This window comes from Brassica oleracea, chromosome C4 (assembly GCF_000695525.1).
Source record: "Brassica oleracea var. oleracea cultivar TO1000 chromosome C4, BOL, whole genome shotgun sequence".
NCBI lineage: Eukaryota > Viridiplantae > Streptophyta > Magnoliopsida > Brassicales > Brassicaceae > Brassica > Brassica oleracea.
The window spans coordinates 13,119,904-13,137,274 of NC_027751.1; the positions used below are offsets into that span (position 1 = coordinate 13,119,904).

The 17,371-nt window shown below is 31.0% G+C and overlaps 1 protein-coding gene across 1 annotated transcript; it reads left to right on the forward strand.

The window, feature by feature from the left end:
• Positions 1-14,219: 14,219 nt before the first annotated feature.
• Positions 14,220-16,469, forward strand: LOC106340087 (laccase-3). Its single transcript, XM_013778951.1, has 5 exons — positions 14,220-14,401; positions 14,499-14,650; positions 14,734-14,978; positions 15,058-16,143; positions 16,228-16,469. Exons 1-5 carry the CDS (start codon positions 14,303-14,305, stop codon positions 16,356-16,358), a joined length of 1,713 nt encoding a protein of 570 aa, XP_013634405.1. The 5' UTR covers positions 14,220-14,302; the 3' UTR covers positions 16,359-16,469.
• The last annotated feature ends 902 nt before the right edge of the window (positions 16,470-17,371 follow it).

Consider the following 17,371-nt stretch of genomic DNA (forward strand, 5'->3'; position numbering starts at 1 on the left):
TTAAAATTAAACAAATATGATAGAAGATACACTATTTTTTTTATCAAATATTTATTATTCAAAATCATTAATTGTCATATATACTTTAGCCACATTAGGCAATTCCGTAAATTTTATTTAAGGAAATAATAAAGTAAATTAATGATGAATTTATTGTTAGTTTAATAAAAAGCTTATTATATAATTACATGGACCAACATATTTCTCTAATGATTCTAAAAATCATTCTAGTGATGATATGTGGTTTAAAAAAGAAGTTGTAATGCTTCTCAAATAATATATAGGAGATACCTCACTTTCAAATAAAATATAATGCTCCAAGATAAGGTGAATTAACTGATTTTCCTATATCACTTTCCAGAATGGCGTGATGGTAAGAGATCTTTTATCATAACTAGATCGTAAGTTTGGAGTTTTTATGTGATATATTGTTACGTCCACAATATTAGTATAATAGAGATGTTATAGATAAGCTCTGAATCAAATGAAATTTATCAATCTAAAGGTAGTACGTTTGACGGTTTGAGCTTGAGTAAATCTAAAAGCTTAAAAGTGTCCGTTTGATATAATATATATATATCCGAACGGGAACGGAATCAAAATTCTATTCAACGCTATTAAGCTATAGTTGTTATTTATCACCTACTAGGCTACTACTATAACATTAATGTTCAAAAAGTACTATATTAAAGTCGAATTATTTGAAGAGTCTACGGAAAATAGTGCTTTGTCCGTAAGTCTGGATGACTCAGGAATCAGTATGCAACAATTCTAAGTATGTTCCAATTAAGACCAGTTTTAAAAGAGTATATGTACTGCCATATTGGAAATGGAGAGAATGCTGCTTTCCGGTTCGATAATTGGACCAGTATTGGACCGTTACTTGAATTTGCAGGATAAGGAGGCCCGAGAGAAATGAGAATTAGAAAGGGAGCTAAAGTAATTATTGATGCCACACGTCAAGGGTCCTGTTTTTTGCCTTCTGCTCGTTCGGATCAAATCCATATGATTCAGGCTGAGATAACTATCATACAACCGCCAAATGCTTCTCATGGCTCAGATCAATTTCTTTGGCGTAAATTAGATGGGACTTTTGGACCGGTTTTCTCTTCTAAGGTCACGTGGGAGTACCTCCGTGTACCCTCTCCTACTGTCTATTGGCATAAGGTGGTTTGGTTCAAAGAGTATATCCCTAGGAACTCATTTATGGCTTGGTTAGCTCTATTAAGGAGGATGCCAACAAGAGATAGGCTACGTCGTTGGGGTATAGACGTACCTTCAATCTGTGTACTCTGTTCTACCAATAGTGAAACACATCACCATCTCTTCTTTGAGTGTGAATACTCTTCTACTCTATGGCAAGCTTTTGCGTCTCAAATCTGGACCAACCCACCTAATGATTTGCATTCAGCAGCAACATGGATTCTCCAACTGTCTCGGCAGTCTAATGCCAATGCCATCCGCTTAATCAAGCTCATATTTCAGGCCTCTATCTACCTGTTATGGAAAGAGAGGAATGCTTGTATCTTCACAGTGGTCTTTACTCCACCACGCATCATCCATCACGCCCTGGACCGGCTTCTTCGGGATCGCCTTCTCTCTATCAAGGCTGCTCCTCCACCTGCTCAATCACCCCTCCAATTCTATCTTTCCATCTACCGGTCTCCTTGAGTTGGCTAGTGACTGTGGTGTTATTTTGTTCTTGTGTTGTTAATCTTTTGAGTTGAGTTGTTGTTTCTTTCGTGTGTAATAAGTTGCTTGCAACATTATTAAAAATTCTAAAATGATATAAATCTTAACATTTTACCAAAAAAAAAAAAATGATTTGTCCTCGTTTTCTGATGGGAGTATAATTAGAAAGCCTTTTATCACATGTCTCACTTTGAAAGACAAAAAAAAATTCAAGATTTGAATCACACTTTATAATAGTAGTACGTTATATTCGATGTTAATTATGACGCTGTTACAAGGAGATAGAAAAGTCATGCATGTACCAAAATGTACGAGTAGGAATCTTGCTACTGATTTCATGATTCTCTCATTTTCAGTATTACATTCTATTAATTACAATTCTCGAGGCGTTAACTTAACAAATAAAATTTGAATAAATCGAACTTTGATAAACTCATTCGAAGAATAATTAACGCTCCCAATAAAAAATGGAGTAAGGAGGTATATGAGGAAGGTTCGTAGCACGGAGGTTACGGGCACCGACTACGTACGAGCGGCGCTGAAATTGATTAATTACGCAAGTAATGTTTTAATTATTTTATATTATTATAAAGAATTATTCTTGGGTTCACCAACCAATAGGATTTCATTATTTCAAATTTGTTATCTTTTAAAATAGGAAACAAAATATTGTCAAGTTATATTACTTTTTAAAATAAAAAAAGTAAAACAAAATAGTATTTACAGATTTTTTTTTTTTCATCAAACACTAAACCATAAATCCTAATCACTAAACCCTAAATCATAATCCTTAAACCCTAAACCCTTGGGTAAATCCTAAACCCTTGGGTAAACCCTAAATCCTTGGATAAATCCTAAACTCTAAATCAATAACACTAAACACTAAAACTCTAAACCCTAAATCCTAAACCGTAAACCCTTTTGTGTTTTAGTGTTTAGTGATATTGATTTAGAGTTTAGGATTTATCCAAGAGTTTAGGGTTTACCCAAGGGTTTAGGGTTTAGTATTTAGGGTTTAGTGTTTTGCCGACGATGTTAAAAATATATTTTTTGTAATTAGTATTATTTTTTATTTCTTTTTACCTTTTAATTTAAAAAACATAATACTTGACAATATTTGTTTTTTTTTTTAAAAGATATCGAATATGAAATAACACAATCCTATTGGTAGGTGAACCTCTAGGGGGTGAACCCAAGAATAAGTCTAGTATAAAATTATCACTTATTCTTGGGTTCACCCCCTAGAGTTTAAGATTTATCCTAAGGTTTAGGGTGAACCTCTAGGTTCACCAACTAATAGGATTGTGTTATTTCATATTAGGTATCTTTTAAAAAAGGAAACAAAATATTGTCAAATTATATTATCTTTTTAAAATTAAAAGGTAAAAATAAATAAATAAAAAATAGTAGTAATTACAAAAAAAAATATTTTTAACGTCGTCAGCAAAACATTAAACCCTAAATCCTAATCCCTAAACCCTAAATCCTAAATCTTAAACCCTTGGGTAAACCCTAAACATTAGGATAAATCTTAAACTCTAGGATAAATCTTAAATTCTAAATCAAAATCACTAAACACTAAAACACTCAAGGTTTAGGGTTTAGAATTTAGGGTTTATAGTTTTAGGGTTTAGTATTTTTATTTAGAGTTTAGGATTTATCCAAGGGTTTAGGGTTTACCCAAGGGTTTAGGGTTTACCCAAGGGTTTAGGTTTACTCAAGGGTTTAGGGTTTAGGATTTATGATTTAGGGATTAGGATTTAGGGTTTAGTTTTTTGCTGACGACGTTAAATTTTTTTTTTTAATTCTTCTATAACTGCTATTTTTTTTTTAATTTTTTATTTTAAAAACATAATATAACTTGATAATATTTTGTTTTCTTTTTTAAAGATATCGAATTTGAAATAAAAAAATCCTATTGGCAGGCGAATCTGATGAACCAAGAATAATCCAAAATTATAAATGAATAAGCCTCTATGCGCCACAAGATTTTTTGGGTGCTAACTTATGACTGAAGCTTAACTGATTTAGGAGCGTGAGCCAAGTCTGTCTTTTCTCTCAATTAGACAATACTTACAACTAGGGCTGTTCAATATGGTAAAACCGAACCGTACCGAACCGAACCGAACCGAACCGAAATAGACAATATGGTTTGGTTTTAGTATATACCATATAAACCGAATGGATGTAATTTTATAAAAACCGTAGGATTTGGATATGGTTTGGTATATAACCGATTAAACTGAATAAATCGAAAAAAACCGATTAAAAGTAGAAACATGTAAATATGTATCTATTTTATAACAATACATGAAAATCTATTTGTTATATAAGTTAAATTTGTGTTAATAACTATTACCATAATGTTATAGTAATAAAGAACCTTATATAATTTGTAAAACACTTGAATACATCGCAATTCAGACATCTTATTTTCTAAGTTTTTTTTTTTTTTATCTTTTTGCTTTATTTTAGTATTCACTAAATTAATATGAAGATGATAAATTTGATGGAAAATAATTAATGGAAAATTTTCACAAATTTTTTTAATCTATAAACGAACAGAGTTTCGTGTTCAATCGAAAAAGCATGACTTTAATGAACACTAAATATGGAAGAGTGGAAAAAATTTTCTTTCATGTTTCTGTTTTGTTTCATATTTTTATTTTCAAAATTTCAGGCTCTGATTTTAATTATAGATTTGATGATTTTATTTGATGGTAAAAGCATTTTTACGTTTTTGTTCATTTATTTGAACATGTAATATATTTTTAATAAATGGCTGTGTTGACAATATGACTCTAAAATTCATTTTATAAGATCTCAAACTAAATAATTATGTTTTTTTGGTATAAAACCGAATAAACCAAAAACCGACGGTATATAAACCGAACCGAACCGAAGTAAATATGGATTTAGAATGGTAGTTATATTTTACTAACCGAAATACCAAAAACCGAAAAAAACCAAATCTAAACCGAACCGATATCCGGATTAAACACCCCTACTTACAACCATGTACTATCTGTATTGGTATTGTTTAGACCAAGTCTTCCGCATGTTGGGGTAACTATAATTGTACTTATTGGTCATTAGATGAATCCTAACAAGAGAACCGATTAGTCTAATTATATTGTTGCTTATCTTTCTTTCTTTTTTTATGTAAAAAATGTTTCCATTAGTTTACTGATTAATACAATTTTATCAAAAAAAAAATAAGGGGTTAAAATTAACTATACAGGAACTAGGGATAGAACATGACATTTTATTAAAATCTAAACTATTAAAACAAGAGTACAAATAAGATTTGACCCTTAGTTTTTCTAAATAATTACAATGTAATGCCACTGATATTAACTCTAAAACTTTAATAATTATTCATGGTACTCCACGGCATATTACACTAACCAATAAAAGCCCATTAACTTCTTATTCCACTAACAAGCAAATCATAATTTAGTTAGACATAGCATTAACTCAAAAATTAAAGTTTTTCTATCGATATAGTACATTTAGTTGTTAAGAATCAAGTAAATATTCCTAAAATCATTGAACATCTTACTAACTTAACATAACTAACCCCTAAATTTAAGCTATGATATTAATAACAATATTAAAGATACCTGCCGTTGTAAATTTTTTATTATATTCCTACAATGTATATTATCCATTTGCAAGATATATATATTTTTTTGTCAACACAAGATATATATCTAACAAGAATAACTTATGTATATTAATAACTTTTTTTTATCACCATAGAATACATTATTAAGTAATGAAAAAAATACTCTATTAAGTATTTATTAACAATAGGATGGGCAAAAAATCCGAACCGAACCAAACCAAACCGACCCATCCGAACCCAAACCGATCCAAACCAAACTAAATTATATGTCTAAATCATTTGGTTGAAGATTTTATCAATCCAAATTGTTCGGTCTTAAATTGAACCAAAAAACTGAAGTATTTTTAAATTAGATTAATTAAATATACTAATAATATTAAGATTTTATATATTTAACCATTTAACCTAAACAATTAAATATAATTTATATTTTACTTCAAAATTAACAGAAAAACACAACTAAAGATAAAATAAAAGAATATGGATATATTACATTAATATCACAACTGAAAAATTACCTATGCTATTTATCTTAGGTTTAAAGATAACAACATAAAACTATTAGATTACATCTTCTACATGTTTATTGTGATGTTTGGCTTTATGTTTAAAAATGGAAAAAAATAATGATTTTGTGTACGTCAAATGATAATTTGTTTATATTTTTTTAACTGGACTAGAAAAAACTAAAAAATCAACACAAATGAACTAAACAAGCACAAACAAAATCAAACTAAACCATATATGCACCAAACTGAACACAAACCAAACTAAACTAACTTGAGTTAAATTTGGTTAAAGTTTTCCTAGACCCAAATAAACCAAGCTGAATTCAGAATTAAACCGAAAAACCCATCCCTAATTAACATGGTTACATATATAAAACTATATCAAGAAAATTGCTAAAAAAAAATTGACATTGCAAATTAAAATAACATCCGCGTGGGCGCGCATGTCAAAGTCTAGTTTATACTATTAAAACTGAAGTACAAAAATAAAATAACCCTTAAACTAGCTACTTAATTACATATAGTGCCACTGAAATCTCTACTATATAAAATGAACTATTTTCAAGCCTTCTTAGACTGTCCACATAGGATGAAATATTTCTAGCCAATCATTTGTCCATGTCATCAAGGATTCTTGGGCCATGAATCTGTGTTTTCATTTGGGTTGTGTTTACATTTATTAAACTACTCGAGTCCAACCCATCTCGCCATTTCTAAAGCGTGACTCTTCCCCGACTATTCTTCTTCGTCATTACTGATCAATTTCTCATCACCAAACACTTCACCGTTACAGTTATCCCTCTTCATTAGTATATTATGTTCTTTAATCTTTTTTTTTTGAAAACAGGGCTTTCTATTTAAGACATAAAAAAAATTACAAAAGATTCACCTTTAATCATGCTTTAATGGTTTCGTTCCACCTTCCCCTTTCTCTCCTTCTATATAAAGGGCTTCATCTCATCGTCATCTCAGCCCTAATTGAAACTCTGCAGAAACAGCTACATTTACCGGCATGAAATCCACTGGATACTCTCCCTTCTCCACCGGCAAGTCTTCCGTCGCTGTTTCTCTCTCTAATTGAAAATGACGGGCTCAAAGAAGGACGAGGAGGACCATCTTAAAAGAAGGAGGAGATGAAGAATCTACTCCTCCGTGATGAGGACAGCCCGAGAAGTAGAAAAAAAAACATTTCGATCCAACTTCTTTTGGTATGTTTTCTATTGTTTCTTATAATCAAATTTCAGTTAAGTTTCAAATTTTGTGTTAGATTGTGGTGACAAAATATGATTTCAGGAACCTATCGTTCAAAATAAGTTAAGAGGCTACACGATGGGTTATAAAGTTTCTGATTTTAGCATTGGCCATTTTAATTATGTCGTCATAGCTTACAAGTTCTAACCAGTTTTGTCTTCTCAGTTTTCAAGATCATTGACTTGGATGGATATGGACCTCCACCTAGACGTTTCCAACCAAGCACTCGAGCAAGTTGAGTGATGAAGAGCTTACCTACTTACAAAAACATCTTTTCCTTAATCTGTAAAGGGAGAAATAATGGGCTAGCTTCTGCCATCGTGAAACTGTGGAAGAAATGTGTTACTGCAATCAATTAATTACTGTTTATCGTCTTTATATTTTGTTACGCACGTAAATACAGAACGGCAAGGCATCAACCGGAGACTGCAGAGGCTACCGGTATATACTTTCACATAATAATTTTGTGTTTTTCGGAACTATTAACAACACATGTCTCTAGAAAGTTGCTTACTCTTTCGAAGGCTAAAGTCTCGAAGGCAAAACATGTTACAAATATTTCTCTTTTTTTTTTCTTTCACAAGAGAACCTCAATTAGTGAAAGAAGATAAAGATGACATCTATCAAAGATATCAAATCTCTTGACATTAAAACTTAAATTTCTATCAAAGATATCAAATCTCTTGACATTAAAACTTAAATTTCTATCAAAGATATCAAATCTCTTGACATTAAAACTTAAATTTCTATCAAAGATATCAAATCTCTTGACATTAAAACTTAAATTTCTATCAAAGATATCAAATCTCTTGACATTAAAACTTAAATTTCTATCAAAGATATCAAATCTCTTGACATTAAAACTTAAATTTCTATCAAAGATATCAAATCTCTTGACATTTTGCTTCGAAGCTCATGCAACACAACTGAAGTAGTGAAGATGAACACCAACACTACTAAAACTTTATATCTATTATTAATATTTAAATAAGTCACTCTTTTGTTTAGCTTATTATGATATTTATATTTTATCTTATAAATAATATTAGATTCATATAATATACTAGCTAATTTTCTATTTATAAAGTAACCACACTACAATGATTACTTTAAGCAATATTATGTTATTTTAATTAGACATGTGCTTTGCATATAAAGTATCTGGTCGGTTTGGTTATTATTGAGGTATGTAAGACTATATATATTTTCTGAATTCAACCATAATATTATTATTTTTATAAATTTGATTATTTTTGTTAATGCATTTAGTTTAGTTATTTTGTCTTAGATTTGTAAATTTGATAGAACTATATATGATTTGATATATTTTGTATTGAGAATTGAATATAAAATTAAAGTATTGATCAATTTAAAATTTATAATCTCATGCTTATATATAAATTTTCAAAAGAATTAAATCATAACAATTTAATTAAAAGTTCACTTTCATTTATCAATGTATCTTGAGTCATTCCGTAATTTATATGTATAAAATAAAAAAAAAATTATAAAGTTAATTTTTTATTTTTTATAGGAATCTAGATTGATTCGGTTATTCATTTTCAGATATATTGAATTACATATCTCTCTAAACGGAATTAAAATATTTCTGATAATAATTCGACCAAATCAGATTAGTTTTATTCATTGCATTTAGTTAAGTTCTTTATCTAAAATATGAAACTATCTTTTCATTAAAAAAAATTGAAATTCATAATTTTACTGATCTTTTTAGTTGATATATTTTGAAAAAAATATATAAGAAAAATGTATGTTTTTTTGAAAATTAATATGCAAAATAAATAAGTATATCCAAAAAATACTTACATAATTAGAAAAAATCAAATAGTTATTATTTTAGTTTACAAAATAAATATTTTAATAGACGTGTTTAAGTATAAGATAATAAGTTGCTATATTTTCAAAACAAAGTTATAAATTCATTAAGCTTTAGATAGTTTTAGAACTAATTAACAATAAACCAAATAATTAACCCAAAAATACTATGTTAATTATTTTGCTTCTGCAAAACACACATCTCACAACATAAAGTTGTTTTCGCCACAAGCTAATCAAAAATTATGAAAATTAAAGCATATAAATTTTCAACCTTAAACAATATCTTCTAACTGCTTTCATTAATATTAGGGAAATTAATATCCTCTTCTATTTAAGAGCTCCAATGGGGGTTCTACCCACTGGAGTTCTAAACTTGCCATAAATGTATATGTATATATTGTATATGTGTATGTAGTTGTGAGGTCTATTATTTTTGTGGAGAACCTCTCAAAAATCTGTTAAAATCTCTTAAGGAACCTGATTTTACTTCAACAAGAAGATGGAGAATGCTTCATACAAATTTGTAAAGATAAAACCAGAAATAAAAACAATGGAACCAAAGTCTATGCCACAACAAATCCACAACTTGATTTAACAAAACCAATGTTTTCGGCATAATTTCTTTCACTAGCCTATGTTCTTTATATTTTGACATCATGTATTGATATTATTCTTTGCTTAACAAAAATTCTATAATAATTCTTACTTTTATGCTACACCAAGTAGAACCACTAACCATCTCTGATCAATTATATAATTTATTTCTCACTCAACCCTATTCAAAATAAGCAATACTAAGTTTACTCTACCATTATATGCAGATTGGTACTTATATACATGAATTTAGCGTTACAAATAAAATTTAACGCTCATATGAAATCATCAACAAAACTTTAATAAAATGGAACCCAAAATCTTATTGTACTTTTCATGTACAAAGTTTGTAGGTTTTTTGATACAAAATGATGAAAGTATCAATAACACATATTCATATTTATCTAAACAGAAAAAAATATAAATATATAATCCGCGCTAAGCAAGTAATAATAAACACAATCATTTATTATTAATACATTAAAATAGTAACTCCGTTTTTATATCCTTTTAATTTGCTTTAAATTTATAAGTGTGCCAGCGTAATTTATTTGTTATAAATCGGATCATTCTATAGTAAAGTTAAGCTAATGATATATATATATATTGTTTTCAAGAGACAATTCTATTTAAGTCAACACTCAGTTCATAGCGATATCTAATCTAATCTATTAAAAGTGAAGTACAAATGAAAATTAATCCCCACTTTACCTCTAATATTACAAGTTTATGCCACTGATCTTTTAATTAATAACTATTTCTATATTTAAGCACTCATTAATTAATACAGTATCAATATTTAAAATAAAAAAAATCTGCACTTGCCTAATTTATGGAATATTCTTTCTCTATATACTATCAAATAAATGGATACGTGTCGATTTAATCATAAATTCCAATTACATTTAAAACCAATATTTCACACAGCTATTTATAAGGAACTAATCCTTTTCTTGGAAAAACTCTATTTGCTTATCAAATTAGACTTGCACGATTTTTTTATTAATTATGTTAGCACATGTTTGTTATTATTATATCATAATTGCCCATTTATATTACTTGTGTGATTAGGTGGATTTAGTACAATGGATTGATATAAAGCCCCAAAATGTATATATAATTTAAAAAAATAAAGCAATTGACCTATTTTATCTAATATAGTTTAAAATGTAATATATTGCACAAAGTGGTTATTTTTAAGAAAATATATATAATAAATGTGTATAATTTTATAACAAAATATCATCTAATACCCCTATTTATATAATCTATTAACACCTAAAAATGTATATTCGAAATAAAAATGAATTATCATAATAAATAAATGATATATAAACAAAAAAATAAATGATAATTCACCATTATTGTTATATATATATATATATATATATATGTACAAACAACTAAAACAAAATGACAATTCAAAAAAAATAATAAACTTGATTCGTATAAACTATAAAATTATATTAAACATTTATTAAATATTGGTAAGTGGTAAAAATATATACGATCGATCAATCATATTTGAAATTTTTTTAACAACAATTTTAAAATATACCCGCACAGGCGTGCGGGTCAGAACCTAGTTCCCACTTATAAAAGAAACAATAAGTTTCGAAAATAGTTATCTATTAAATAGAAGCATATAAAACAAGATTTTTTGACCAAAGATAGATTTCATATTTAAATTTAAATAGTATCCGAGATTTTCACCCAAATAAAGGAAGCAAATCTAATACTATCATCTGTATTTAAATTTTATATATTTACAAGGGATATATTCCAAAAATAATTTTGTATTTACATTGTTTAACCTATGTCTACGCATACCAATATTTCATAGATCATCATATTTAGGTAACTACCAAATATTTAATTTTTCTACAAATATATATAATATTATATAAAGATAAAATACATCAAACAAAAAAATTTAAATTTGTAAAACGTGTTGAAAATTTGAAAAGTGATGTATTAGATATAATATATATTTACTGTAAATAAAAAACAAATACAAATGATATAGTATAAAATAAGATACTGTAAACCTAACATATTTGTATGTTTCTAACAAACTAAACATGCTATATTTTAAAAACAATTCACATGTACATGTTTATCATAAAGAAGGTAAAAATTTGAACAACAAATATAATAAAAAATTAAAAATAAATATATATTTTTATTAAAATAAATTTATAAAGTAATTCCGCTTTTTACAAGGACGGGTCAAAATATAGTTTGAACTTAAAAACAAAGACACATCTATTGTAAATTTCTTATTGAAATAAATTATATATTCCTTGTGAAAATATGAGTATACAGGATAACGTCGATATGTGTTCGCGAATTATTGATTTAATTATTTAATCATTCGTAAAAGACAAAACATCAAAGCTGATCTGAACTGGAATTACTTTGAATTCTACTATTAAAAAGGAAATTGAGATTCTGGAAAGATTAACTTATAGATTACTAGATTTCGTAGTTACAAGCAAAATACGAGACAGGATGGTGTTTAAGGGGAATGAACCTGATAGTATAACTACAATTAACAGGATAACATAAAGACTTTAGCTTAGATATTGGAGATATCTCCAGTCGATAATGCACGTCGCTGTAGATTTAAGCTCGTGTGCAAAATCTTTTATGGACTGTCCGTAAAACAAACTTATAATCGAAAATGATCTAACGGTACACGTTGTTTCGATCTTAGAGCTAGCAAAGTTCATGTATGATGATGACCTAGTGGTAATGCAAAAGGATCAATCTTTTTTTTTTCAGTTCACTCTCTTTTATACAGAATATTATTTCTAAATAAGATTTCTAAAAGATCAGTTCCGTATGCATTTTAACAGAAATCTTATATCAAAAAAAAAAAAATTCTTATACTCAGATTATAAGGTGAAGACCCAAAACTCCCATAATATAAAACATACTTCCAATTGGTCCATACTCCCATAGTCGCATTATTACCAAATATGTCAATTTATTGTTAACCTAATTTGTTAAGAGGTCTACCTGATTTGGGTGTGAGTTAATTAAGCTAGTGATTTTTCAAGTCGTCCTAATACACATGCAAATTTACTTAAATATAGATAATGATAATTATATAGTTTCTTAATTTTAAGTTATGTACATAACTAATTTTAGTTAGTATATGAAGTAGCTTGATTGTCGTTACTCCTCACTATTATAATCAACGTTGAACAATTAACCAATTGGATATGTACGCTTGTCCTTTAACATGAAGCATGACATCTAAATGTCTGAGCTGTCTTTTAAAACTCTACATAATCTTATGTTTCTTTAAACAATAACGGAAGACATAAGGCATTGATCAACCATCTAGTGTATTTTTATTTATAAACATAAATAAAATTCATAAATAAAATATAGAAGAGGTGCGATTTACTGCGAGCATAGGTGTATCATGAATGTTAAACGACTGAAAAAGGACAACTAACAGTTTTGTTTAAAATTAATAAAACTGGTGAAGGTTAGTTATTTAGTAATGGTTTTCTATACCAAATCCATACCATAAATTTCAACTCCCCATCGAACTACTTCTTTCTTAGTTTGATCTTCACATTATTAGTTTCACTGGTTGATTATTGTCAATTTTAAGTGCTATTAGGTATTTTCTTTTGCGTCCAAATCTTCCATCTGTCACTTAATTATTAGGTTTCTTCTATAGTCGCCGGTAAGTTTCATACTAAACACGGATCAGTTTATAGGGTTAGTCAAAAAGCTTTATGATATGTACAGAAATATTACATGTAATTTATTTATTTATTTTTATTACATGGAATTTAACAATACAGATTACTAAAGAATAGCTATTATATGGGAATCATGTAAACCAAGTTTGGTTCCTTTACACACATCATTTACAAATTCAAAACAACAGACTTGCAAGCCAGTTAAGTGGCAAGATAATTAGAGAATTGTTGATTAAATTGAAAATTTGGTTATTTTTCTATCTGATTTGTGCTGCATCCATTTTCCATTGGCAAAAAATGCCCACCATTACTAGCAACAAATATTGCGATGTAAATATAGAATTTGCAACGAACGTTCAAATATATGAGCAAACAACTCCACAGTTCGGTATATTTGTGTTTGTTTTAATTTAAAGTTTGACACATACGAGAGTGAGAAGAACGTTACCTATACATATCTTCCTTAATTACTTATTTTGGTTTTGGACGAACCAAATTACATTTGATTAGTGATTAGTCGTTAATTAGACCCCGGCCACAATATTAATTTCCGTGTTTATAAAATAGTTATTTAAGTCAACAATAACTCTAAAACTTACTGGGTGTGTGACAACATATAGGTATTGCGTTTGCATTTACGTACTCCCAAATTGTTACCGAGTCAAAGCGACAAATGCACATTGCATGGCGATTCTCAACTTAATCCATTGTCATATATAATAAACGGAAAAACATATTAAAATGAATCTTTTAATTAGATGATCCTAGTAACAAATCAGTCTAGTGGGTGAACCAAATCAACTAAACCCGTTGTGAATTTTCATATCATTTTCTCCCTCCTGCTGACTCGAAACCTAATAGTGGGACGATTTTAGTTTAAATATAATATAATATTGTCAAAATGCTTGTGACAAAAAAAAAATATATATATATTGTCAAAATGCTAACGAATTCACATTAAGCTCTGTTGTTTCAGCTCTAATCTTTCCCGCTTAGTGGTGTATATATATACTACTCCTCCCCTTCCTCTAAACTCACACAACACAGAGCTTCACAGTACAGCCTTAATGGAGTCTTCCCTACGGTTCTCCTCTCTAGCCTTCATCGCACTTCTTGCCTACTTCGCTTTTCTCGCTTCAGCTGAACTTCACGTCCGTGAATTTGTGGTAAGCTGGCTTCTTTGTATGTTTTTTTTTTGCATTAGCGAATGTTCTTGATTTAAGTTTAATCTCGTGTCTGTTTTCTCTTTGTGGATGACTTTAGATCCAACCAAAACCAGTGAAGAGGCTGTGCAGAACTCACGAAAGCATCACCGTGAATGGCCAGTTCCCTGGTCCAACGCTCGAGGTCAGGAACGGTGACTCTCTCGCAATCACCGTCATCAACAAAGCCCGTTACAACATTAGCATTCACTGGTAGTTAAATTGATCATATCAACAAACATATGTTCTGTTCTGCTCTGTTTTTATACTCTGTTTTTGCTCTATTTTTGGGACAGGCATGGAATCAGACAGCTGCGTAATCCGTGGGCTGATGGTCCCGAGTACATAACACAATGTCCTATCCGTCCAGGACAAAGCTACACTTACAGATTCACAATCGAAGACCAAGAAGGTACACTTTGGTGGCACGCGCATAGCCGCTGGCTAAGAGCCACCGTCTACGGCGCTCTCATCATTTACCCTCGTCTCGGTTCACCTTATCCATTCCATATGCCCAAACGCGACATCCCAATTCTTCTCGGTAAGAGCTTACAAGCTTTCTGATCACTTCGAATTGTATTTTCTTTTGTCAAAACTAAAAATGTAAATCATGGGAACAGGGGAATGGTGGGATAGAAACCCAATGGACGTTCTGAGGCAAGCACAGTTCACAGGAGCAGCAGCTAATGTCTCTGACGCTTACACAATCAACGGCCAACCAGGTGATCTCTACCGCTGTTCTCGGTCCGAAACAGTTCGTTTCCCGATCTTCCCCGGTGAGACTGTCCAGCTCCGTGTCATCAACGCTGGATTGAACCAAGAGCTCTTCTTCTCAGTCGCCAACCACCAGCTCACAGTGGTTGAAACCGATTCCGCATATACAAAACCATTCACCACAAGTGTCATCATGATCGGTCCGGGCCAAACCACTAACGTCCTTCTCACCGCGAACCAGCGACCTGGCCGATACTACATGGCAGCTCATGCCTACAACAGCGCAAACGCCCCATTCGACAACACAACCACAACCGCTATCTTGGAGTATGTCAACGCTCCAACTCGACGTGGTCGCGGCCGCGGTCAGATCGCTCCGGTTTTCCCCGTTCTTCCTGGGTTCAATGACACTGCAACCGCAACCGCTTTCACAAACCGTCTGCGGTACTGGAAAAGAGCTCCAGTACCGCTTCAGATCGACGAGAACCTCTTTTTCACCGTCGGTTTGGGACTAATCAACTGCTCCAACCCCAACAGTCCGCGTTGCCAGGGTCCTAACGGGACTCGCTTCGCGGCCAGCATAAACAACCAGTCTTTCGTGCTACCACGAAGAAACTCCATCATGCAGGCTTATTACCAAGGCATGCCCGGTATCTTCACGACCGATTTCCCGCCTGTTCCACCGGTGCAGTTCGATTACACCGGTAACGTAAGCCGTGGGCTATGGCAGCCCGTGAAGGGAACTAAAGCGTACAAGCTTAAGTACAAAGCTAATGTTCAGATTGTGTTACAAGACACGAGCATTGTGACGCCTGAGAATCATCCTATGCACTTGCATGGGTACCAATTCTATGTTGTCGGGTCTGGTTTCGGGAACTTTAACCCGAGAACTGACCCGGCTCGGTTTAACCTGTTTGACCCACCGGAGAGGAACACCATTGGTACGCCTCCAGGTGGTTGGGTTGCAGTCCGGTTCGTTGCTGACAATCCAGGTGAATTAAATTTATTAATCTTGAATTAAGGAGTTAGTCCATATTAAAAACGAATTTTGACATAGTTTTATTATAATACCGCAGGAGCATGGTTTATGCATTGTCACATTGATTCGCATTTGGGATGGGGTTTGGCTATGGTTTTCTTGGTTGAGAACGGACGAGGACAGTTGCAATCTGTGCAGGCTCCGCCGTTGGATCTTCCAAGATGCTAATAAAATCTTCCACCGTTGGATAAAGATTTGTGGGATTTAGTTTTGCTTTTTATTTTAATCAGAAAGGCTTTTGGGGTCTTTGAATCTGTATTGTGGTTGAAACTTGTTCATCTTTTGGTTTCCATCTACTCTCTTTCTTGTTGTTTTCCTCGTAATATAGTGTCTATATATCTGATTTAAAGATTATCAATGAAAAGCTTATGTTGAAAATTTGATAATCATCCTCTTCTACCTTGCCTTCCCAAATCTCATATGAAACTCTTTTCTGTAGATTGCAACAACACAAAATTTTAAGAAGAAAAATAATAACACATATTTCATAACTCATATGTAAGATACAATGATTCTTTTTTTTTTATGTGCACCAATATTAGAGAAACATCTAAAGGTGGAATGGTTCTTAAGTCTTATACAAGAGAGATTTGATTGGTCCACTTATCACTAATTGAATTTAGATTAGAAACTCATCGAATTAACATAGTATCAGATCACGATTCTTATAGTCCAACCTAATCCCTATAACCCAGTCTGATCTTTATCGATCCGACCCAAAATTAGTGTATCGGTCTTTGCTCGAACATTCTGAAATTGATGCTCAAAAGCATAAAATGTACTAGAGACAAAACGTTCCACGTCGAAAATGTCTGACCATCCACAAAAATAAAGGTTCTCAAAATGGCTGAAAATAAAGGAAATACAACCAAAAGCTCACCAAATATCAGAAAGGGATTCCATGGAAATCTGAGATAGTTGAAGCCTTCTGCACTGCTGTCACACGTTGTTTCCAGTCCGATTTGAAGATCATTATTTTCATCTCCAGTGTCAATGCATGTTCCATCATTGCTCGCATTGCTATAGGTGAGAAATCACAAATGCAATTGCTTGACTTTAAGATATAAGCGTTAGAGGATCCCCATCAGTGAACTCCCTCTTGGGTTCAAGTTTATAATTTTTTATTATTAATTTTTTGTTTGATTTAAAAATAAAAAATAAAAAATCGAATCAATCGCGGA